General features: G+C 41.0%; 1 protein-coding gene across 1 annotated transcript in view; it reads right to left on the reverse strand.

Annotated features, from left to right (window-relative positions):
* SAG (S-antigen visual arrestin) overlaps positions 1–24365 on the reverse strand; it is a 91209-nt gene that overhangs the window by 53037 nt on the left and 13807 nt on the right. The window contains exons 2-4 of the mRNA XM_029617320.1: positions 14367–14427; positions 7196–7240; positions 3524–3717 (exon numbers count right to left, since the gene is read on the reverse strand). Of these exons, the coding sequence (XP_029473180.1) occupies positions 3524–3717; positions 7196–7240; positions 14367–14427 (300 nt within the window). The remainder of the gene's footprint in view (positions 1–3523; positions 3718–7195; positions 7241–14366; positions 14428–24365) is intronic.

Genomic DNA, 24365 nt, shown 5'->3' on the forward strand with positions numbered 1-24365 from the left:
TGGATGATTTTAATGATAGGTTACAAATTTTAACATTCTTGATCAGGCTGTAGTAAGAACTTCTGACCTTCCAGTGCAAAACAAACTGTACAGACTTTATGGTGGTCAATAAGTTATTGTTAAGCCCTCTCACTTCACCGATCATAATATGAAACCAGTTAAAAATGGCAATGTGCTTGATTTTCTCAGAAACTAACTTATTTTTTCCATCTTTTCTTGTGGTCTTATTATCACGATGACTGATCAAAATCTAGTAAACTCCATCTGAGAGCAAACACCAAACTATAGGTGAGAGATGCAATTAAATGTAGATGATGCAGGAAGACCTTGCGAGACTGGAAGATTGGGCTTCCAAATGGCAGATGAAATTTAATGTGGACAACTGCAAAGTGATGCATATAGGGAAAAATAACCCTTACTGTAGTTACACAATGTGAGGTTCCAACTTAGGAGTTACCACCCAGGAAAGAGATCTAGGCGTCATAGTGGATACTGGATAATACCTTGAAATCGTCGGCTCAGTGTGCTGCAGCAGTCAAAAAAGCAAACAGAATGTTGGGAATTATTAGGAAGGGAATGGCAAATAAAATGGAGGATGTCATAAGGCATCTGTATCGCTCCATGGTGAGACCACACCTTGAATACTGTGTGCAGTTCTGGTCACCGCATCTCAAAAAGGATATAGCTGCACTGGAGAAAGTGCAGAGAAGGGCGACCAAAATGATAAGGGGCATGGAACGGCTGCCCTATGAGGAAAGGCTAAAGAGGTTAGGGCTGTTCAGTTTGGAGAAGAGACGACTGAAGGGGGATATGATAAAAGTCTAAAATTCATGAAAGGTCATGAACAATTTAATGTAAACCAGTTATTTACGCTTTCAGATAACAGAAGGACCAGGGGACACTCCATGAAGTTAGCAAGTAGTCATTTAAAACAAATTGAAGAAAATTATTTTCACTCAGCACATATTAAGCTCTGGAATTCATTGCCAGAGCATGTGGTTATAGCAGTTAGTGTAACTGGGTTTAAAAAAGGTTTGGATAAGCTCTTAGAGGAAAAATCCATAAATTGCTATTACAGTAATTAATAAGCAATAGTAGCTTGTGATTTATCTAGTGTTTGAGTACTTGCCAGGTACTTGTAACTTGGATTGGCCACAGTTGGAAACAGGATACTGGTCTTGATGGACCCTTGGTCTGACCCAGTATGGCATACCTTATGTTTTTATGTCTCCCATATCTAGGTAAAAGTAAGCAACAGCTCTGATACACATTTTGCTATTATGCCTAACTAAAGGCTTCTGCAAACTCTGACCTTTAGTTTATGACAAAAGGACAGTGTTTGGCTTAGACCCAGTGTAGGCCACAGCCACTGGGCAAAGTCTACGAACAGACTTTGCTAATAGCTTGATAGCTTTGCAGCTATATGAACAGCTTTATAGAACAAACCTAAAAAATAACAAAGGCATCTAAGAAAGCAGACGCTGCTCAGGCAGCCTCAGCCTTTGGAAAACTGCTGAAAGCGAAGCAACAGCTACATCAAGGGTGGCTAACTTCAGTCCTCAAGAGCGATAGTCTTGTTTTCACGATATGCACAATGAATAAATATGAGACAGATTTGCATGGTCTACCTCTATTGTAAGTATACACTATCCAATCAAACCGCACTGGACCCGTTTTGTATTAATACAAATTGCTATACCAAGCACAGGCCATACATATTCTAATATTGCTCACTAATTTACTATATTATTAAAGACTCAATATTATTAATAGAATCCTTATTTATTTATTCAAACAAAATTTTTTTACATATATATATTATTCAAAAAAAATTTTCCATTCATATAAACCCTTTAAATACATATCAAAAAATATTATAATATACATTCAATCACCACACATACCATTCACACCTCTATCCCAATCACGCGCTACCCCATAAAATGAACACTGCAATTTTTATTTTTATTTTTTTTTATAGATTACCATGTGTATAAGTGTTCATTTTATGGGGTAGCGCGTGATTGGGATAGAGGTATGAATGGTATGTGTGGTGATTGAATGTGTATTGTAATACTTTTTGATATGTATTTAAAGGGTTTATATGAATGGAAAAACATTTTTGAATGCTATATATGTAAAAAACTGTTGTTTGAATAAATAAATGATAAGGATTCTATTAGTAATATTGAGTCTACCTCTATTGTAAACAAAAATGTCTCAAGCATATTCGTTATGGATGTTTTGATAACCAGCCTGTTTGGGGCTCTTGAGGCCTGGGGTTGGCCACCCCTGAGCTACGTAAATCCTACTGGCCCAGTATGTAAGACATGAGAATATATAATTTATATATATATATATGCAATTTTATAAAAAACATTTAGTTATAGAAATTCTAATTTCACAGCACAAGACATTGCTTACAGTACATTCAAATTATTTTATGATGGACCTTCATAACACCGAGAAGTTAATTTGTCATTACAACTTTTTCTCCGCTTTATCGGTCATAGATAATCATCGGTCCCAATAGAAATCTTTTTTCTTATTTTTCAATTCGAATGCTAATAAACTACAAAGAAGAAATGGGTGTTTCCCATCTCAGTCCTTGTGATTCTGTACGATACTTATAATTCTGTGCTAACCTATGGACATGGATGACTGAAGGGGAGTGAGAGTAAATGTGTCTAGATATAAGAAAGTATGAGTAAAGTTTCAGGGGAAACTTAGCGTGACTGAATGTTTGGCTGTGAGGTAGAATGAGTGTGGCCGCTGTGAGTGAGGGAATGATTGTGGGGTAAAAAGAAAGAGCTTAGAAGTGAAAAGGAGAGTTCATCTGATTGTGGCAAAGATAAGAGAAATAGAGAGGCTGACGCTGACTGTTAGAAACTTCGGGGTGAATTTTCAAAACATTACGCTTCTAAAAATAAGCATAAACTTGGATATATAGCCTGTACTCGTGCATTCCATATTTTATAAAAGTGCATATTTTCACTTTCACGCACACATACATGAGCATAAAAAATGGGTGGTCTAAGAGCATTCTGGGGCAGGGTCAACATTTACACTCGTAAGTTGCTATTTTAAAAGACATGCACATAGATTTGACAATTTATGTTACTCAATACCTGCTAATTATCTGGTATAAATTATGTTAAATGTATTTATTGTATAGTACTGACTAGGGGGGAAGTCTGGGTGGGGAGTTTGAGATGAAGAACCAGGAGAAGGATTGGGTGAACTGGTGAACTAATTGGTAAAACTGAAAATGTCCCTGGTGCGCATGTTTTAAAATACACAGACTTACACGCATAAATCTCAATATACGCAAGTCCTACTCTATTTTTGCATGTATATTTTTAAAACAAGAAGGAAAAGTATCACATTCAAAACATTGATAGACGTTTGTTCACTTCATTGCATGTATTCGCATGAAAGCCTACAAATGGGCATATGTTGTGGGGTAGAGATGCACACAGGTTATAAAATACTATGAGAGACAGAAAAGCATGGTGGTACTCACCGTCAGAAGAAATGGATAGGCATTATTTCCTAGTTTCTTTAGCAGGCGTTCCTGCACTTTGGTAACTGATCTTGTTTCTTCTACTGGTGGATACACCTGCACTCTGGAGAAGAAGAGATCCTTCCGGAAGGTCAGACCAATCACATCAATATCCTCTTGACCATAGCGGAAGGCACAGGTCAGTGTCACATACACTAAAGAGATAGTACACAACAGATCAGGAGGCGCACAATATTCATTCAAACAAACCAAAAAGCCCTGATGCTTAGGGGACTACTTTATGCCAGATCAGAATTCCAGGCAAAATATTCCTGGTTTTCAACTCCTGTTTCATAACTTTTCATACTGAGAGAGTGCTTTGAAATAAACATTACCAACCCAGAACAAACTTACCTGTTCTTACTGACCTGGAGTCAGATAATTACCCTATGATGACTGAGTACAGACATGGAAATATCTCCCTGATGTTAATAGAGGGAACTGAAGAACATTAGAAAAGCTGGCCTTTGGCCTATTTGTGCTTTTTCCAAGGCCAAGCTAAAGCTCTTGCGCAGATCTCATAGAATTTGCTTACTGTCAGCAGTAAAACATACAGAGAAGCAAAGACTGGTAGGCAGAAATTATTATTCGTAGGTACAGAAATAGCTAGAAATATAGATAAAGATTTTTACTTTTTAAAACATGAGTTTTGCCTTATATGGAATACATCATGTTGTGAGTAAGACCACCCAAAATTGTGAAGCTCCAATTAGCAACTGAATATTAAGTAATGAGCTATTGTTTAATATTGAGCAACTGAAATCAACCTAATAAAATCACTACTCAACAAATAGTTTTCTATTGAAAGAACCATGTTACCGTGCATTGTTGGCACGTCTATAATGTTTTAACTATTTTAAATAAATTCTATTACTTTATGTGCCTTTTTGTAAACCGTTGTGATGGTTAATTTACTGAATGACGGTATAGAAAAGATTTTAAATAAATAAATAAATGATATATTTGTCTACCTTTCCTGATTTCTTTAGATCAGCATAAGGTAATTGTGCTGTCTCTTTACATGTTAATAATAAAGAGAAATATTTCTGGAGTCACTAGGTTTGTTACTGTCTAATAAACCTAGTCTGGAGAGTCTGGTGTCCACGGAGCACGCTGATTGTGGCAGTTTCGACAGAACATTAAGTAAAAGAGCAAAGACAGCAAAGGCAGAGCTGGATTGCTCAGGAGTGAGATTATTGAAAATAGAAACATCCCTAACATCTCAGCAGAAGCATTTGCACTAGGTCTAAAAACATCTATTTAGTAAAGCATTCTTAAACCAGGTTAGCAATGCACAGTCCTGGCATCTCTCAAGCTTGTATTTTCCAGTGCATATACTCTTTCAGAGAATTGCTATTTCCTGACTTGTATTTTCATGAATTTTAATTTACTGATATGTTTTTTTTTAACTAATTTCATTATATATGTTTTATTGTACCCCACCCTGAACGTAGGAAGGGCAGATAATAAATGTATAAAAATAAATAAATAGGACAGGACTTCCCAAACCTGTCCTGAAGACCCCATAGCCAGTCAGGTTTTCTAGGTCTACTCAATAAATTAAATTACATTTCTTAATTTATCGACCACTAATCCAATTATGAAATCATTGTACAAAGCTCTTTACAATAAATAACAATAGATGTAATATATGCAAATGTATCTTATGCTTACTCATTGTGAATATCTTAAAAATTCAACTGGTACAGGGGGCAGGTTTGGGAAGTCCTGCACTAAGCTGTGGTGCTAGTCACAATGCACAGTGGGAAAGAGACACGACGACAGACTGTGCAAGGAATGGAAACATCTCCCTAGGAAGAGCAGCAAAAGCTTTGCGTACTGGAGCTGGCATGGTGGATCACAGGACAGGCAAATAAAGTTTTTGTGATCAAGTTCAGAAAGAGTTTGACTGGTGCAAGGATTATTGTGTGGTTTGTTTTGAGGGCTGTTTCTTTTTTTGTTTGTTTGTTTTTAGTGTGTGCTATTTTACAATAGTTCGCACAAAACTCAAACCACAAGCTGCCATTTTTTAAAACCTCACCCAGATTTCTCCCATCCACTGGCACTCTCCCATCCTCCCAGTGGGCTACCCAGGATTCTCCATCATCACATACCTGAAAGCAGGGTCCGGGAGTAGAAGTGATCCTCAATTGCTCCTGCCCCACCATTTCTCATAAAAGTGCCAGCATTTTTTTTTTTAATATAGTAAAAGGAAGGCACCATTATGAGAAAGGGCACCAGCAGGACAAGGAGGTTTCCTGGATTTAGGTATGTGTTAAAGAGGAGGTCTGTGGGGCCCACATGGGATGGGAGAGCGTCCAGGGGCAATTTTTTTTTAAATGGCAGCTGGTTTTGTATTTTTTAATGGTGGCTGCTGGCAGCATGAAACAAAAGGAAAAATTAACATTTTGATAATTTTTCTTTCATTTAACAACTAAAACAAGAAATGTTGTTGGCATTTCCTATTTTATTCCAAATGGTAGCATATCCCTAATTGTGACTTAGTAGTAAAATAAGGAATAAAACTGTAGTAACTATCTTTGACTGAGAAAACATAGCATCCTCTCATTGTGTCTGAGAGGTGGACCCTTGAGCTGAGATGAGGTTGATGCTACCTGCAGGGAGGAGCCCTGCAGGTCCTTGTCGTCAGCAGGTGTGACCAGTCGGTGTGGAGACCCAACAGGACCTTCATCAATACCAGCCCTTGTTTCCCACAGATTGAGCCCTTGGGTGCCAGGCCCGGCTGGACTTAGGCACAGGACTCCGATGACAAGGAATCCCATGAAGGATGGCTGGCAAAAGAAGAGTCAAAATGTTCCAAGCATCAGGACAGGCAGCCAACAATGGAGTTCAGAAGACGAGCCAAGGGTCGAGGTAGGCAGAGATCAAGCAACTCCAGGAAACGTACCAATAATGATGGCAGGTGGCGATCAAGCAAATTCCAGAGGAGGTCCGAGGTCAAGGTCAAGAAGCAATCCAGGGGAAGACGAGACAAAGGTCAAGAGACAGGAGCACGGAGTCAAGAACATGGAGTCCAGCAACCAGATACTCTCTCAGAGTTTGACCTGTTGCTGAGGCCAGGACCAAGGGCAAGGACTGGCCTTAAATAGTCCCTAAGTGCTGATGTCATTGCTGAGTGCCACAGAGATTTCCCTTTAAATGTAGTAGAGAGGCATGTGTGCACACCTAAAGAGGTACCAGCTGGTGCTGGAGGTTGGCGGCATGAGCAGCAGCTCCGGGTCACGACAAGGAAATGCAGCATTGGCAGCGGATGGGTGAGGCTGTCCACAGGTGCTGGAGGTCGGCGGCATGAGCAGTGGCTTTGGGCCGTGATGAGGGAGTGCGGTGTCGGCAATGGGTGAGTGAGGCCGGCCATGGAGCTCCGTGGCTGGTGAGCACAACACATTGATCACCACTCTCAGAGATCATCCTATTCTCATCACTGTCATAACACCTCTATTTTGAATATTGACCTCTACAGGGCTAAGGTAAATCTAATCACATAGATATAAAGAACATCAGTGTGAAAAATATTTTCTAGTTTTATCTGATCTATGAGCAAACAGATGTAGTGTAAATTAAAGGAACTGAGATGGAAATAACAGGTATTTAACAATTCTAAGAGTATCTCACCTTTCTTCCCCTTCAGGAGGTCTGGATCCACCAACACAACACCATCTAGAATGAGAAAAAAACATATTAGCAAGTGAAGAACTACAAGAGACAAAGACAGAGACAAAGAACAGGATAAAACGGTTATACAATAAACAAGGGGATTATGAAAGAACAAACAAAAACGTAGAATGGTCCAAAAGAAACTATTTTCCCTAAGATATGAGGAACTACTTAGAAAATAGAAACTGAGAAAAGATCAGCAGATAAGTAACACTTGGTCCACCCAGTCTGCTTTTTTGTACCTGCCTACAGAATTGTAATGGGTCTTATTTGATATATGGTCTTCTCCCTCCCACTCCCAGCCACTAAGATCCCTTTGTGTCTATCCCTGTTTGGCTCCTTTTATCTCTGCTAGAAGTCACCACCCTTTCAATTAAAAAGTATTTTCTCATATTCTTTTTGAATTTCCCTCCCTTGTCCAATAGATTTTTAGCTTATGGAAAATACTACCTTCTTGAACCTTATTGAAGTCTTCCAGATACTATATTTAAATGTTTGTATCATATATTCTCATTTTTTTCTTTGTCCTAGAAAGTACATCTTTAGCTCCTTCAAGCTCTCTATGTAAGACTTATAGTACAGACTATGAACTATTTTGGTGGCCCTCCTGTGAACCTTATTAATGACTTTTTGTGGATGTGATCTTCAAAACTGCACATGCTGCTATGGGTAGTGTTTCACCTGAGACATGTATGAAGGTAATATTACTTCTCTCCTTCTACTATTGATACCACTCTTTATGCACCCATGTATACTATTACTTTTCTCAACTGCTTTGAGAGGTCATCATAGATGATAATTAAGAACATAAGAAATTGCCATGCTGGGACAGACCAAGGGTCCATCAAGCCCAGCATCCTGTTTCCAACAGAGGCCAAAAACCAGGCCACAAGAACCTGGCAATTACCCAAACACTAAGAAGAACCCATGCTACTGATGCAATTAATAGCAGTGGCTATTCCCTAAGTATAATTGATTAATAGCCATTAATGGACTTCTCCTCCAAGAACTTATCCAAACCTTTTTTGAACCCAGCTACACTAACTGCACTAACTACCTTCTCTGGCAACAAATTCCAGAGCTTTATTGTGCGTTGAGTGAAAAAGAATTTTCTCCGATTAGTCTTAAATGTGTTACTTGCTAACTTCATAGAATGCCCCCTAGTCCTTCTATTATTCGAAAGTGTAAATAACTGAGTCACATCTACTCGTTCAAGACCTCTCATGATCTTAAAGACCTCTATCATATCCCCCCTCAGCCGTCTCTTCTCCAAGCTGAACAGCCCTAACCTCTTCAGCCTTTCCTCATAGGGGAGATGTTCCATCCCCTTTATCATTTTGGTTGCCCTTCTCTGTACCTTCTCCATCGCAACCATATCTTTTTTGAGATGCGGCGACCAGAATTGTACACAGTATTCAAGGTACGGTCTCACCATGGAGCGATACAGAGGCATTATGACATTTTCCGTTCTATTAACCATTCCCTTCCTAATAATTCCTAACATTCTATTTGCTTTTTTGACTGCTGCAGCACACTGAGCCGACGATTTTAAAGTATTATCCACTATGATGCCTAGATCTTTTTCCTGGGTGGTAGCTCCTAACATGGAACCTAACATCGTGTAACTACAGCAAGGGTTATTTTTCCCTATGTGCATCACCTTGCACTTCTCCATATTAAATTTCATCTGCCATTTGGATGCCCAATCTTCCAGTCTTGCAAGGTCCTCCTGTAATGTATCACAGTCTGCCTGTGATTTAACTACTCTGAATAATTTTGTATCATCCACAAATTTGATAACCTCACTCGTCGTATTCCTTTCCAGATCATTTATATATATATTGAAAAGCACCGGTCCCAATTACTACATTTTGTTTTGGATAATGCTTCCAAATGAGCTTGTTTTGTACACAGAATGACAAAAATGAACCTCACTCGTAAGCCTGGATTTGTTAAATATGATCCCGACTTCTCAGATTAACTGCTATTGCTAACTTCATTGTGCCAACAAGAGCTTCCTTCTGGAGTTCGTAAGATGTAACACCTATAGACAAAATATCAAGGTGTTTCTAAAAGGTCCTTTTATTCGTTGGCATTCAATACAATTGGGACTATTTCTGTATCTTTATGCCACATTTTCCTGGTCTCTAATTGCATCTTTTGATACTGGAGGATCATCTTTCTTTTCATATGTTGTACAGAATAGTTATTTGGTACTAACACTTCTATTAGCAATGCTGTTCTTGTATTTTTCTCATTTTCCACAAAGACGTTTTCTTTCTTCAAGCTTTTTATTGTTTAGAATAGGAATGTCCCAGGTCTTCAGATCGTCTTGCTTCACTACATTTCTTTCAGGATTGTGATTTCAGTGCTTTTCCATTACAGTGAAGTTATAGTATTTACACAGTCTTCAGTGGATGAGCTGTGCTACCTTATTATGCTTTTCTGAATACAGACCTTCTGACATCAACACATCACACTCAGACGAGATGCATACCATTTCTAGTTTTGTTTTACAGAATCTGCATTTATCTATTTTACCATTTTTTTCTATGCTGCTGTGAACTATCTTCCCCATTGTCCTCTATCTCATGCTGCAATTATTAATCTTTTATCTTTTAAATTTACCTCTCCTCAGCCATTTCTGCACCAGGTCTTGATCTACCTGTGATTGCAGCAGTAACTGTCTATATTTTCTGCTGCATTTGTTCTTTAGTTAATTGTTTTTCCTTGTCTGCTGGTTCAACTCTAAAGAGATTTTTTTTCTTATTTTGAAAATTTTGTTGCTTCTTTCTCCAAGTTGGCTGGAAAATGTTCACTTATTTATTTTACTCATTGAAATGATTTCCAAGCTTAAACATGGAAATCGATTTTGACAACTCACTTTTGTACTTCAGCACTTTTTGAGCATTTGGTTCCGTTGATCCTGTTAGATATACTTGGAGACTCATAATAGGAGTTCCATATGTATAATCTATTTCTATAAGGCCTACACTGCCCTCAGCTCTTGGAATACAATGATTCTTGTAGATTACTTGATGGGCAAGGAAGAGTTCTTATATCTGTTTTGAGATCTTTATTAGGCCAATCTAAAATTCCAAAACTGTAGGAGAATGCAGCGATTGGGTGCCTGTGACCTGCCCCACCCCCAGGACATCTATCATATAACTGCTCTCCATTCCTTGAAACCTCAAGAGTACTTGATATTAAGTAGAGTAATACAATAGTTCTAGATGACTTCAAGCTCCTGTGAAGTTTTTCTAGAGAAAATGTTGGCTTTAGGTTAGGAATAACTGCTCAAAGACCCTACACACAAACACAGCCACATCCAAGATTTGATTTTTCTTACTCAAAGCATGCTAAAAATGACTACTCTGCCATTGTCTAAAGATATTCCATGGTCTGATCATGCTAAACTGACATTGTTTATCTCACTCTCTACTGTTCACACTCAGTTCATCTCAGGTATTTCAACCATTTTAAAATGCGGGCTTATAGATGAAGACTAGAAGCATGACTTTTTAATTTTGATTCTCAATAACCTAAACCCTGAGAGATGATCCTCAGCTATCATAAAGTTCTCTAAAGAAGAGGTTGATGACGTAGCTATCCTAAAGTTAGTCTGCAGTGCCACAATGACCTCAACATTCCCCTTGGTTTTCACCTGACCTAGTTACTCTTAAATAGGCAGTACAACGGGCTGAATTCCAGTGGTGGAAAACCCATGCCTGCCATGATTTAGATACTTTTTTTAAGGTGAAAATTATAGGTATGTTGCAAGGATTGACAAAGTCAAGAGTCAATATTACTCTCAAAAGATTAAAATCAGTGAATACTTCAAAGGAGCTATTTCATACAGTCAAGACTTTCACATGGCAAATTGATCTGCCCAGTCTGTCATGGATGTGAGCCCTTGGGCTGTCATGTGGTTGACAGAGCCTAGCAGGTGAACCTTCTAGACCCACGCAGACAGCTGCTGGACATTCTTTCACAAGGGCTGGGTCTAGGGCTTCACCTATACTAATTCCATTCCCTGCAGGTTGACCCCTTGGGTTTCAGGGGTTGGCAAGGCTTAGATGAGGGTTCTATATTGAGAAGTCAGGTGAAGTTGAGTATCAGGCCAAGATCAGGGCAGGCAGTGAACAAGCAGTATTGAAGTACAGGCTGAGGTCAGGGCAGGTGGAGTACAGGCAGTGTTGAGGTCCAGACTGAGGTTGGGGAAGGTGGAGGTCAATCAGTGTCAAGGTGCAAGCTAAAGTTAGGGCAGACAGCAATCCAGGAGAGGGTCTGAAGCAAGGGTGAATATCAGAGGTCAAGCAGAGGCGAACAGACAAACAAGAACAGGGGACAAAGACACGGCAGGGAGAAGCAAAACCTTGACAGTGAGTCAAGACAAGGCAACAACAAGGAGGGAAGGCAAAATAAGGCAGCAAAGCAAGGAGTAAAGGCAAGGCAAGCACAGACAGCAATAGCAATACACACTGTAGGAGGAGGATCTTTTACTAAGACGGGTCTGGGTGCTAGATGCAAGGATCCTTGAGAAACACCTAATTGTTGATGGAAGGCTTGGTTGGCCTCTTCAGACCAATTCTGGGTGTCAGCAATTTTTTTAGTAAGAGCAGTGAGGGGTACCACCACGGAGGAATTCCCATGAACGAGCTGCTGGTAGGAGTTTCTAAGATGATTAAAGTTATTGTATTAAAGTAGTTCACAAACTTCCTTGATGACTATTCAGTCCTAAACCATCTACAATTTGGGTTCAGAAAAGCCCTTAGTACAGAGGTTCTAGTATTCTCTTTAGCTGACTTTCTTAAAAGAGGCCTTGATGCAGGGAAAATATGTATTGGTTATGCTGGATATTTCTCAGCGTTTGAAAACATTGACTATCAGATTCTCCTGTATTGTCTAAGAGATTCTGACATGTCGGAGACTGTGTTAGACTGGTTTTGATCTTATTTATCTGACTGTAGACAACAAGAAAGGATGAACTTAGATTGTTCCACCTGGCATCCACTGAACACTAGTGGCCCTCAGGGCTCAACCTTGTCTATAATATTATTCAACATCTATTTGATGCTGATGTGCAGACTATTGGCTGGGCTTTGTAAGGGATACCAGTTATATGCTGATGATCTACTGGACTTTTCTTCCAGGAACTTGTGCAAACCTTTTTTAAACACAGTTACACCAACACCTTTTACCACATCAGCCACAGCAGTGAATTCCAGAGTTTAATTATGCATTGGGTAAAATAATATTTTCTCCTATTTATCTTAAATGTATTACCTAGTAACTTAATTGCATGTCCCCTAATCTTTGTACTTTTTGAAAGAGTAAACAACTGACTTGTGTTTACCCACTCATTATTTTATAGACTTCTATCATAATTTCCCTCAGCCTTCTCTTCTGCAAACTGAAGAGCACTAATCTCTTTAGCCTTTCTTCATAAGGGAATCATTCCATACCCTTTATCATTTTGGTCGCCCGTCTCTGTACCTTTTCTAATTCCACTATATCTTTTTTGAGATGTAGTGATCAGAATTGCACACAATACACAAAGTATAGTATTCTCCATTCTTTTCCTAAGAATTCCTAGCAATCTATTTGATTTCTTGGCCACCGCTGCACGTTGAGCGGAGGATTTCAACATATTATCCACAATGACACCTAGATCCTTTTCCTGGGTGTAACTCTCAATGTGAAACCCTGCATTATGTAACTATAATCTGAGCTGCTCTTCCCTACATGCATCACTTTGCACTTGTCCATATTAAATGTCATTTCCCATATAGATGCCCAGTCTCTCAGTCTTGCAAGGTCCTCTTGTAATTTCTCACAATCCTCTTGTGATTTAACAACTTTGAATAATTTGGTATCATTAGCATTCTTCCCATTGCTAGGTCATTTATGAATATGCTAAAAAGCAGCAGTCTCAGTAGAAATCCCTGAGACACTCCACTATTCAGCTTTCTCCATTGAGAAAACTGACCATTTAGACCAGTAGTCCCCAAACCTGTCCTGGAGGGCCACCAGCCAGTCGGGTTTTTGGGATATCCACAATGAATATGCATGAGAGAAAATTTGCATGTTATGGAGGCAGTGGGGACCACTGATTTAGACCTATTCTCTGTTTTCTATCTTTTAACCAGTTGATGTTTTGTTATATGTTTCTCAGATGCTCTGCTATGGACTCAAGAAAAGGTGAACTATAAATCTTTTAAATAAATATATATACCTCTAAATCCATCCCCTTGGGAGAAAGGATCCTCCTTTAAACCACTCCCTTAACTCCTATCCCCTACTGGAAATTTCCAAGTTTAACCTACAGTGAGGCCTAGACAGCCTTACATAACCATACAAATGTTCTTTCCCAATTTCCAGTAGAATTACTTTGGGCTCTGTCTTATTTTGATGTTTTTCTTGTTTTCTTCGTATCTTCACAGCTTTTCTGCTTCTATTGCTAATTTCAATTTATCATTGCAATACATTAACTTAATATAGTCTTTTGTTTTTGCTTGAGGTTTTGAATTTTTCTCTTTGTTTGGTCTCCTCAGTCCTGTGAGATACCTGTCTACCAGCGAAACTTCTGCACACAATGATTTTTTTTTTCTTCTATATGCTTTTACCAGAGAGCAGTCATCTTTCTCCTTTCCTTCTGGCTCGTATCCTTGTTATTAGGTCTCTCTCAGTAAGGAGTTTTATGGCCCAACATTGTATTAGATTTATTTCGGCGATGTCAATAAATATGCACATTATGGTCTTGTTGATCTTTATTATATGTTTTACTTTGGCTGTCACATTTATCTTCTTTCTCTCTCCTGAATCCCAGCATACATTTCCATTTCTACATAGACCAGAATCTCAACTACTAACTCTTCCATCTCCTGGTCTTTCTCCTACCTTTCCTCTTCACTCTGCTTCCTGGTCTGTCATATTGATTTCATCCTCATATGTTATACTATTCTCATTCACTGGTATCACACCCATTACCTCCTCCAACTGCTCTGTCTCTTTCCTTTTGATGACATCTAGTTCTCCCCTTTCAAAATGGTATTTGGCCCTTGGATTTCTGCATCCCAAATACATGATTTTGTTTTGTTTTTTTAAAATTTAAGCGCAGTTGACTTACCCACAGGATCTACAGATTCCACATGGTCGATATAGTCTCTCTTTCCCAGATAGACACCTACCTATGAAAGGACAAATAGAAAAAGCATGATATGGCAAGAATGTCTTGTTATTAAGAATACGGGGGGGGGGGGGGGGGGTAGAGGACAGGGAAGGATGAGGGTGGAACTGTTTGCACCATCTGCCATTCTGGAGCACAAGTTGTGAAAGCTCTCAGGAATGGGATTCACCTCTACCCCACAAAGATGGCATCTACACATAACCTACAATTCCTGATTGCCTAGGCAATGCAAGTTGTACCTGGAGGGTATTCTCAAAGTATAATACTGGAGAAAGGTATCTAGGCGGGGTATTTTCAACTACAGTTCTGGAGGGCTGCAAACAGGTCTAGTTTCAGGGTATGCCATGTTAATCAAATTACCCTTGTTCTTAGATCATATGTATGCAAATATATTTGATGAATATTCATTGTGGATATCCTGAAAACCAGATCTGTTTTCTGGCACTTGCTTAGAACCCCTGACTGAGATCAGAGATTCTCAGCTCTGATCTCTGAAAATCAAAATAAAACTGGTTTCAGAATGTCCATAATAAATATCCCTGCTCTTTTTGGGTTTTCCTTCATAATAAATATTCATTGGATCAGTTTGCATGCACTTGGTCCAATAACTGGGTTAATTTTCTTATTTTAATTGCTCCAAAAATCAGATCTGTTTGCATCACTTGAGGACATAAGATAAGAACCCTTAAGCTGCCTAGAACATGGGATAGTACGACCTATAAATATATATAAAAAGCAGGCCAAAGGTAGGTAATAGCTTAGAGTTTGTGTGCACCTAAGTAAAAAGGTTGAAAAAGGTCAGTACTTACCTTGAAAAGGTGTTAGAGTAGTGTGATTGATTTGAGTAGGTGCCAACATTTTTTAAACAGAAAGAATAGCAGCGAGTAACTCAGGCTAACTGAAGTGTAAATCTGCAAAGGGTTTGTGTAGTTTTAACTTACCTATGAAGTACAAGATATATTGCAGGGGATGAGCTCAATAACCCTCAATCCAGTGGGAACATTGAGAGGAGAAGATCATCTTGCTGATGGCTGAAGAGGATAGGTAAGTATTGCTTTGGGAAATTTTTAGACTTAAAAAGTTTGGGGGGAGAGTGATATATTTGTGTGTGTGTTAAAAAAAACCCAAAGAAAAGGTAGTTAATTCTAGGTCTGTCTTTCCCTCCTTCCCACTCACCCCTAGCTCATCCTTTGATTTATAGGCAAGCACACTTTCACTTAAAAAAAACCCAATTATGTAAGGGGATAATTATCAAGAGATAATTATCCCCTTACAGGTCACTGCCAGATTAATAGTGAGTACACCAATAAATTTAAAGGATGCTAATTTACACATTCCTTAGCAACCTAAATTAAGAACTTAACAAAATTAAGATGAAGGCAGCAATCCAGCAGCAAGAGGGTGGCTTTCCAGTCTTTTGCATAAGTGATCTCTGAAGGTTAGAGTTACAGACCTGGAGGAGCTGAGGCAGACAGAGAGGTATATAGAGGAGATCTTCAGGGACATAGTAGCCAAGTCCCAATTCCAGTCTGGCAGTCCTGATGCTGCCTTGGAGGAGGAAGATCTCCTAGTCAAAGAACATCACCCTTGTGTAGCAGGAAGTGATCCTGTAGCAAGGACCTGCTCTCCAAATGATGCATTGTCCTCTCACACTGAGGACAAGTCTCCTTGGATTACTGTACAGGAGGGAAGGGTTAGGTTGGCAGTCATAGTTGGTGATTCAATTATTAGGAATGCAGATAACTGAGTGACTGGGGGATGTGAGGATCACCTGGTAACTTGCCTTCCTGGTGCAAAGATGGTGACCCTCATTCATCACCTAGATAGGATTTTAGTCAGTGCTGGGGAGGAACTGGTTGTTGTGGTACATGTGAGCACCAATGATGTAGGAAAATGTGGGAGATAGGTTCTGGAAGCCAAATTTAGGATTTTAGGTAGAAAGCTGAAATCCAGAACCTCCAGGGTGGCATTCTCTGAAATGCTTCCTGTTCCACGCACAGGTCCCCAGAAGTAGGCAGAGCTTTAGAGTCTCAATGCGTGGCTGAAACCATGGTGCAGGGAAGAGGGATTCAGTTTTAAGTGTACAGATATCTTTGGAGTCTCCACTAGATGTCCCTATTCCCAGCCCTTGGGTAGCCAGCTGCAGAGGGACAAAACATTCATTATAGCATCTCCCCCAGAGTTTGTCTGCAATTGGATGTCTCTTAGGCACAGGGGAGGAGCTATTTTAGGAAAGAAAAGGGCAGATGTAGTTTACTTTCAGGAGGGGAGGTTATGTTTCAGCCTGACATAGGAGAAGAGAGACACAGGCTTTGCCAGTTCCTGTAAAGAACTGGAAGGAAGAGGAATATTTAAGAAGCTTACATAAGAATATAAGAACATAAGCTTTTTACAGTTTTCTGGATTTCTACATTTTTTTTTATCTGTTCCATTCTTGGTAGGCTGCATCAGGAGGGACTATACACCTTTTCAATAGTAACTTGTGATTTATCTAATGTTTGAGTACTTGCCAGGTCCTTGTGACTTGGATTGACCACTATTGGAAACAGGATACTGGGCTTGATGGACCCTTGGTCTGACCCAGTATGGCATATCTTATGTTCTTATGATCTTAAGAGGAGGTTGCAGTATCCAGTGTAAGAGGAGATCCTGATTCAAAGTTTTTTCAAGTTTTGTATTTTTCCACCTTTGGGGAAAGGGAGAATTTTTCTGCCCCCTTCTTTTCCCCTGAACTGGAGACTTTTGGTAACTGTTTCCAGTACAGGCCTTTCCTCCTGGGAGGTCAAGTGATATCTTTTGGAGAGGAATCATCAAGGAAGAAACATCTGGAGACATCCTAAGGAATCTCCACCCTGGAACTCAGGACACTGACAGGTGAAGTTTGGTATTCAACATGGACCTCAGCTACTGAGGGAAGGGATCCAGTAACTATAGGAAACCCCAGCCACCTTGGGACAATCATCTTTCCTTACCATGGAGGATACTCATGTTGCAAGTCCCTGCCTGGAGGGACATTACCACAAAGTTAGAGAGCATCCAAATCCTGGCTCATGTAAATCTGGGAACACTGGAAGAAACTGGATACTTTAAGTTTTGCATCTATTGGGTTTTTTTTTACAAGAAGTTACAGTAAACTTTAATGTGAACACCCATCCAGTGAGAACTGCCTGGTCTGTAAGTGTACCTGCCCCAACAAGGACATTGAATTGTACAGTCTGGGAAAACAAATAAGCATGGGGGTAACTTGCTGATGCGGCAGTGTGGCGGTTAGTTCCCTTAACCAATAAGCCTGATATTTTTGATGCAACTCCAACATTGCTCTCTGCTAGGGATGTGAATCGTTTTAGGACGATTAAAATTATCGTCCGATAATTTTAATATCGTCTTAAACCGTTATGGAACACAATACAATACAGATTCTAACGATTTATCGTTATAAATCGTTAGAATCGTGAGCCGGCACACTAAAACCCCCTAAAACCCACCCCCGACCCTTTAAATTAAATCCCCCACCCTCCCGAACCCCCCCCAAATAACTTAAATAACCTGCGGGTCCAGCGGCGGTCCGGAACGGCAGCGGTCCGGAACGGGCTCCTGCTCCTGCATCTTGTCGTCTTCGGCCGGCGCCATTTTCCAAAATGGCGCCGAAAAATGGCGGCGGCCATAGACGAAAAAGATTGGACGGCAGGCGGTCCTTCCGGACCCCAGCTGGACTTTTGGCAAGTCTCGTGGGGGTCAGGAGGCCCCCCACAAGCTGGCCAAAAGTTCCTGGAGGTCCAGCGGGGGTCAGGGAGCGATTTCCCGCCGTGAATCGTTTTCGTACGGAAAATGGCGCCGGCCATACGCGTATGGCCGGCGCCATTTTCCGTACGGAAAATGGCGCCGGCAGGAGATCGACTGCAGGAGGTCGTTCAGCGAGGGTTCCGGCGCCTCGCTGAACGACCTCCTGCAGTCGATCTCCTGCCGGCGCCATTTTCCGTACGAAAACGATTCGCGGCGGGAAATCGCTCCCTGACCCCCGCTGGACCTCCAGGAACTTTTGGCCAGCTTGTGGGGGGCCTCCTGACCCCCACGAGACTTGCCAAAAGTCCAGCGGGGGTCCGGAAGGACCTCCTGCCGTCCAATCTTTTTCGTCTATGGCCGCCGCCATTTTTCGGCGCCATTTTGGAAAATGGCGCCGGCCGAAGACGACAAGATGCAGGAGCAGGAGCCCGTTCCGGACCGCTGCCGTTCCGGACCGCCGCTGGACCCGCAGGTTATTTAAGTTATTTGGGGGGGGGGTTCGGGAGGGTGGGGGATTTAATTTAAAGGGTCGGGGGTGGGTTTTAGGGGGTTTTAATGTGCCGGTTTTTCGATTTTTCGATTTTTTAACGATTTTTCACGATTTTTCACGATATTTTACCCCCCCAAACGGCAACAATACGATTCCCTCCCCCTCCCAGCCGAAATCGATCGTTAAGACGATCGAGGTCACGATTCACATCCCTACTCTCTGCTTCAATGGCAAGAGGTAACAGGGAATTGGACTCAGACAGCAACCAACAAGGGCCCTAACTTCGATGGTCCGATGGTCTGGGCAACTGATAATTATAAAGGTGACTTTTATGGCGCAGTAGTTAATACCAGTAGCTTGCCTGCAGACTGGAACGGGGAAAGCCATCAGGGCTCCCCGCTAGGGCTTGGCACGCGCACCCCTTGCGCGTGCCGACCCCGGATTTTTTTTTAACAAGTGTGTGGCTGCGTATGAATGTTATAAAATTGGATATAGATTTGTGCGTGCCGGGTTGCGCCCACAAACCTACGCCTGCGCGCATATATTAAAATCTGGCCCTTTATGTCTAGGATGGCATAGAGACCAACAGGATAAAGATCCTGCAAGAGACTAATGGCCAAATTTTAAAAGCCCTGCGCATGGTAAAACTGGGGGTTATGCGCGTGACCTGGGCTGTGCGCACCGAGCGCATATTCGAAAGGGCCAGACCACGCGCGTAACCCCTGGTACACACAGAAGTGCCAGGTGATTGAAAAGGGGCGGGCCGGGACAGTGCCATTAGACACTGTCCCGGTGAAGCGCATGCCGGCAGCTGGCCAGCATGCGGAGTTTACTGCTGCTCCGGAGGAGCAGTAAGTATAAAAATAAAAAAATTGGGGAAAGAAAAGGTATTTTATAACATGCCAATGCATGCATGTTATAAAATAGCCACCTCCATGGGTGCGTGCCGGAAACCATGTGCACATGGACGCATGCGTGTTTTAAAATCCACCCCTTTGTGCTCAGTAAATCTTTATGGGGAGAAATCCCATGTGTGTTGAGGAAGAGTTTAGCAGAAGTATACTTCCATCTACCTGGTAAAATTGATAAGATGATGATGAAAAGATAAGAGAAATTAGGGAAGTTAACCAATTTGGCAGTGTAGTAATAAGTGGAGATTTCAATTACCCCTATATATATTATCTAAGTAAATGTAACATTAAGACATGCTAAAAAGGTAAAGATCCTGGATGGAATAAATGACTGCTTAATGGAGCAACTGGTTCAGAAACCAATGAGAGAGGGAGCTATTTTAGATCTAATTCTTAGTGGAATGCAGGATTTGGTGTGAGAGGTAACAGTGGTGGGGCCATTTAGCAATAGTGATCCTAACATTATCACATTCGAACTGATGACTGGAATGGTTACAATAAGTAAGTCTATAGCTCTAGCACTAAATTTTCAAGAGGGAAACCTTGATAAAATGAGGAAAATAGAAAAAACTGAAAGGTGCAGCTAAAAATGTTAAAAATGTATAACAGGCGTGGACATTATTTAAAAATACCATCTTAAAAGTGCAGTCCAAATGTATTCCATGCATTACAAAAGGTGGAAGGAAGGTCAAACGATTGCCAGCATGGATAAAAGATGAGGTAAGAGAGGCTATTTTATCCAAAAGAACTTCCTTCAAAAATTGGAAGAAGGATCCATCTGATGAAAATAGGAAAAAGGATAAGCATTGGCAAGTTAAATATAAAAACATTGTTAAGACAGGCTGAGAGAGAATTTGAAAGGTTATAGAAGCAAAAACTTATAATAAAAACTTTTAAAATATATCTGAAGCAGGAATTCTGTATGGGAGTCAGTTGGATTGTTAGATGACAAAGAGGATAAATGGGCAAATAGGAAAGATAAGGCCATCGCAGAAAGTCAAAGTGAATTCTTTGCTTCAGTGTTTACTAATGAAGATGTTGGAGGAAATACCCATTCCGGAGATGGTTTTCAAGGGTGATGATTCAGATGAACTGAACCAGTCATGGTGAACCTGGAAGATGTAGTAGGCCAGATTGGCAAGCTGAAGAGTAGCAAATCACCTGGACCAGATGGTATACACCCCAGGGTTCTGAAATAGCTAAAGAAATGAAATTTCAAACCTATTACTAGTAATTTGTAATCTATCATTAAAATCATCCATTGTACCTGAAGATTGAAGGGTGTAACCCTGATATTTAAATATGGCTCTAGGGGCGGTCCAGGAAACTATAGACCGGTGAGCCTGACGTCAGTGCTGGGAAAATCATGGAAACTACTCTAAAGAACAAAATCATATAGACAGACAAGGTTTAATGGGACACGGTGTTACGGTTCTGGCCGCGAGCACCGCGACCAGACCCTTACCTCCATGTTTCTGGACCTGTTCCTGCTTCTGTTGGCCTGGTTTGCGGCCTGTATGGTGGCGTCCCCACAGGGGCCGCGCCGCCGGGAAGCCTCCCGTGGACGCTTTTCTAGGCCGTTTCCCGCCAGTGGTGACTCCGCCCAATTCCTGACGTCAGTCGCCGCGGCCTTGATAAGCCGGCCGCAGACCTTCTGTCTTTGCCTTGCAACAGGGTTACCATCCGGTTCCCAGTTGCTTCGTGCCCTGGAGTGGGTTGCCTTGGAACTCGCTCTGTTCCTGCCTTCTTGCTACAGTACTTGCCTGGATCCTGCCTGCTTGCTACAGTACCTGCCTGGATCCTGCCTGCTTGCTACAGTCCCTGCCTGGATCTTTCCTGCTTGCTTCAGTTCCTGCCTGGTTCCAGTACCCGAGTCTTGCTACAGTTCCTGCCTGGTTCCAGTACCCGAGTCTTGCTACCGTTCCTGCCTGGTTCCAGTTCCCATCTCTTACTACACCGTAGCTCGCTGTTCTTGTCTGGTTCAGTTCCTGTCCAGCACCAGCCTGCCTGCCTGTCTCAGTCTCAAGCTTCACTACTCACCTAAGTCCCAGCGGCTGGGCTCCTACGGGCTCCTCCCGGGGTAGCACCAGCTTCCAGAGTGAAGAGCACCATCCACGTCCTGCCTGACATCTGCCTCCCAACCTGCGGGTTGCTAGAGACAGTGAACACCTTCTCCCAGTCTCTGACAGGTCGGCCCAAGGGTCCACTAAAACTGAGACTCCATAACACATGGCCAGCACGGACACCCAAGGGAAGTCTTGCCTCACAAATTGCTACATTTTTCTGAAAGGGTTAATAAACATGTGGATAAAGATGAACTGGTAGATGTAGTGTATTTGGATTTTCAGAAAGACAAAGTCCCTCATGAGAGGCTTCTAAGAAAACTAAAAGTCATGGGATAGGAGGCGATGTCCTTTTGTGAATTGCAAATTGGTTAAAAGACAGGAAACAGAGAGTAGTCCATTTTCTCAGTGGAAAAAGGTAAACAGTGAAGTGCCTCAGGGATCTCTACTTGGACCGGTACTTTTTAATATATTTGTAAATGATCTGGAAAGGAGTACAGCAAGTGAGGTGATCAAATTTGCAGATGACACAAAATTATTCAGAATAGTTAAAGCAGACCTTGCAAGATTGGAAGATTGGGCATCCAAATGACAGATGATATTTAATGTGTACAAGTGCAAAGTGATGCATATACAGAAAAATAATCCATGCTATAGTTAACAGTGTTAGGTTCCATATAAGAAATTACCACCCAGGAAAAAATCTAGGCATCATAGTGGATAATATACTGAAATTGTCAGCTCAGTGTGTTGCAGCAGTCAAAAAAGAAAACAGAATATTAGGAATTATTAGGAAAGGAATGGTGAATAAAACAGATATTGCCATAATGCCTCTGTATCACTCCATGAGTGACCAAAATGTTAAAGGGGATGGAACTGCTCACCTATAAGGAAAGGCTAAAGAGGTTAGAGCTGTTCAGCTTGAGAAGAGATGACTGAGGGGGGATATGATAGAGGTCTAAAAACTCATGAAAGAACTTGAATGGGTAAATGTGAAATGGTTATTTACTCTTTCAGATAACAGAAGGACTAGGGGGGGCATGTCATGAAGTTATCAAGTAGCACATTTAAAACAAATCGGAGAAAATTATTTTTCACTCAATGCACATTTAAGCTCTGGAATTCATTGCCAGAGGATGTGGTTAAGGCAATTAGTGTAGCTGGGTTTAAAAAAGGTTTGGATAAGTTCCTGAAAGAGAAGTCCATAAACTGCTATTAATAAGGAATAGCCACTGCTTGTTACCAGCATTAGTACCTTGGTATCATTCTAATGTTTGGGTACTTGCCAGGTACTCGTGACTTGGATTAGCCACTGTTGGAAATAGGATACTGGACTTAATGGATCCTTAGTTTGACCCAGTATAGCATATATTATGTTCTTATGGGTTAAACACAGAGGATCTTTGAGGAAGTAGTAGGGATTGTAAAGCTGAATTAGTTCATGTGGATGGGCAAACTATATAGGCTTTATGGCTGTTTCTTCCAGTCATGTTTCTATGTAATCTTGGTGTCTACAGACAACTCATGAAGAAATTGCTCTACTAAATTATGCTTCATCACATAAGTGGAAATCCATTTGTTGCCTATATCCTGAATAAGCTGGTGCAAAGGCATCCTCATTGCTTCTTGCTTCTCACTGAGCTGCTGACCATTCTTCATAATCTGGTTAAAATGCCCACTATTTTCCTGCACCTGTTTATCATTTCCCACAGGACAAGCCCCCTGTCATCCTTGGTCCCCAACTTCAGGGCAACCCTTACTGCCAGGTGTGGCAAATGTGCAAAGCATTGGATCCCTTGGTAGCCTTTCATTCACTGCCAAAAGGAATAGGAGAAAACAGCCAAGTCCCCAATAAATCTCTGTAGGGAGAGCACTGTAACCATTATGTTGTACAGCACTGGGTACAGTGATGGTGCTTTCTTATGATTTTACACACCAGGTAATGGATGCACCTGTTTAAGTAATGCCTTTGTTGCAGATGCATTATACTGCTAAAGCTCAGCATGGGGAACATTAGACATTGATCCAGTTTGCAGGCTGTAACTTACTGCCTTATCGCGGGAGATTTTTTTGAAGATAGTATGCCTGCTGGACTGTCCACCCTTCTTTGCCTCAGTGCAGCTCATCCTTTCAGGTCACTTCTGGAATATGGTGGTCAAATGCCTCAAGGAAGAGTTTCACAAAGAATGCTGTGACGGAGGAAGAGAAAATATGATGAAAAGATAATTCTATTCAGCGCCAATAGATCCAAAAAACAGAGTATGTCAGCACTATATACACTGAATTTTCAACTCTTTATTGTCTCTCTCTATATATAAGCTTTTAGAGCTGGAAATTAATGAAGAAAAGTCCTTTCCTTTAGAATCTAGACCAGGCTTGCACTCACAATAAAATGATAATTTATGGAAGCACCTGTAAAACTGAAACCTTTTGGAGAAAATATCTATGTAGACAACATTTACATATATCAACAAGCACTGTGCAGCAGATCAGGACTGAGTTACCATTCATTGCAAGAGAGGGTGGTTAATCTAAGCTGTATTTCATTGCTGAAGTATAGGACTGAATGATCGGTGAGATTAAATTCCTCTCACACCAAAAGGTTGTCCAACCAGGATGCAGCAGTATGTGATAAAGCTTAGGATTGAATAAGGGTGTGAACTAGTGCCCCATCTTGACCAAAAAGACATGA

This window comes from Rhinatrema bivittatum, chromosome 9 (assembly GCF_901001135.1).
Source record: "Rhinatrema bivittatum chromosome 9, aRhiBiv1.1, whole genome shotgun sequence".
Classification (NCBI taxonomy): Eukaryota; Metazoa; Chordata; class Amphibia; order Gymnophiona; family Rhinatrematidae; genus Rhinatrema; species Rhinatrema bivittatum.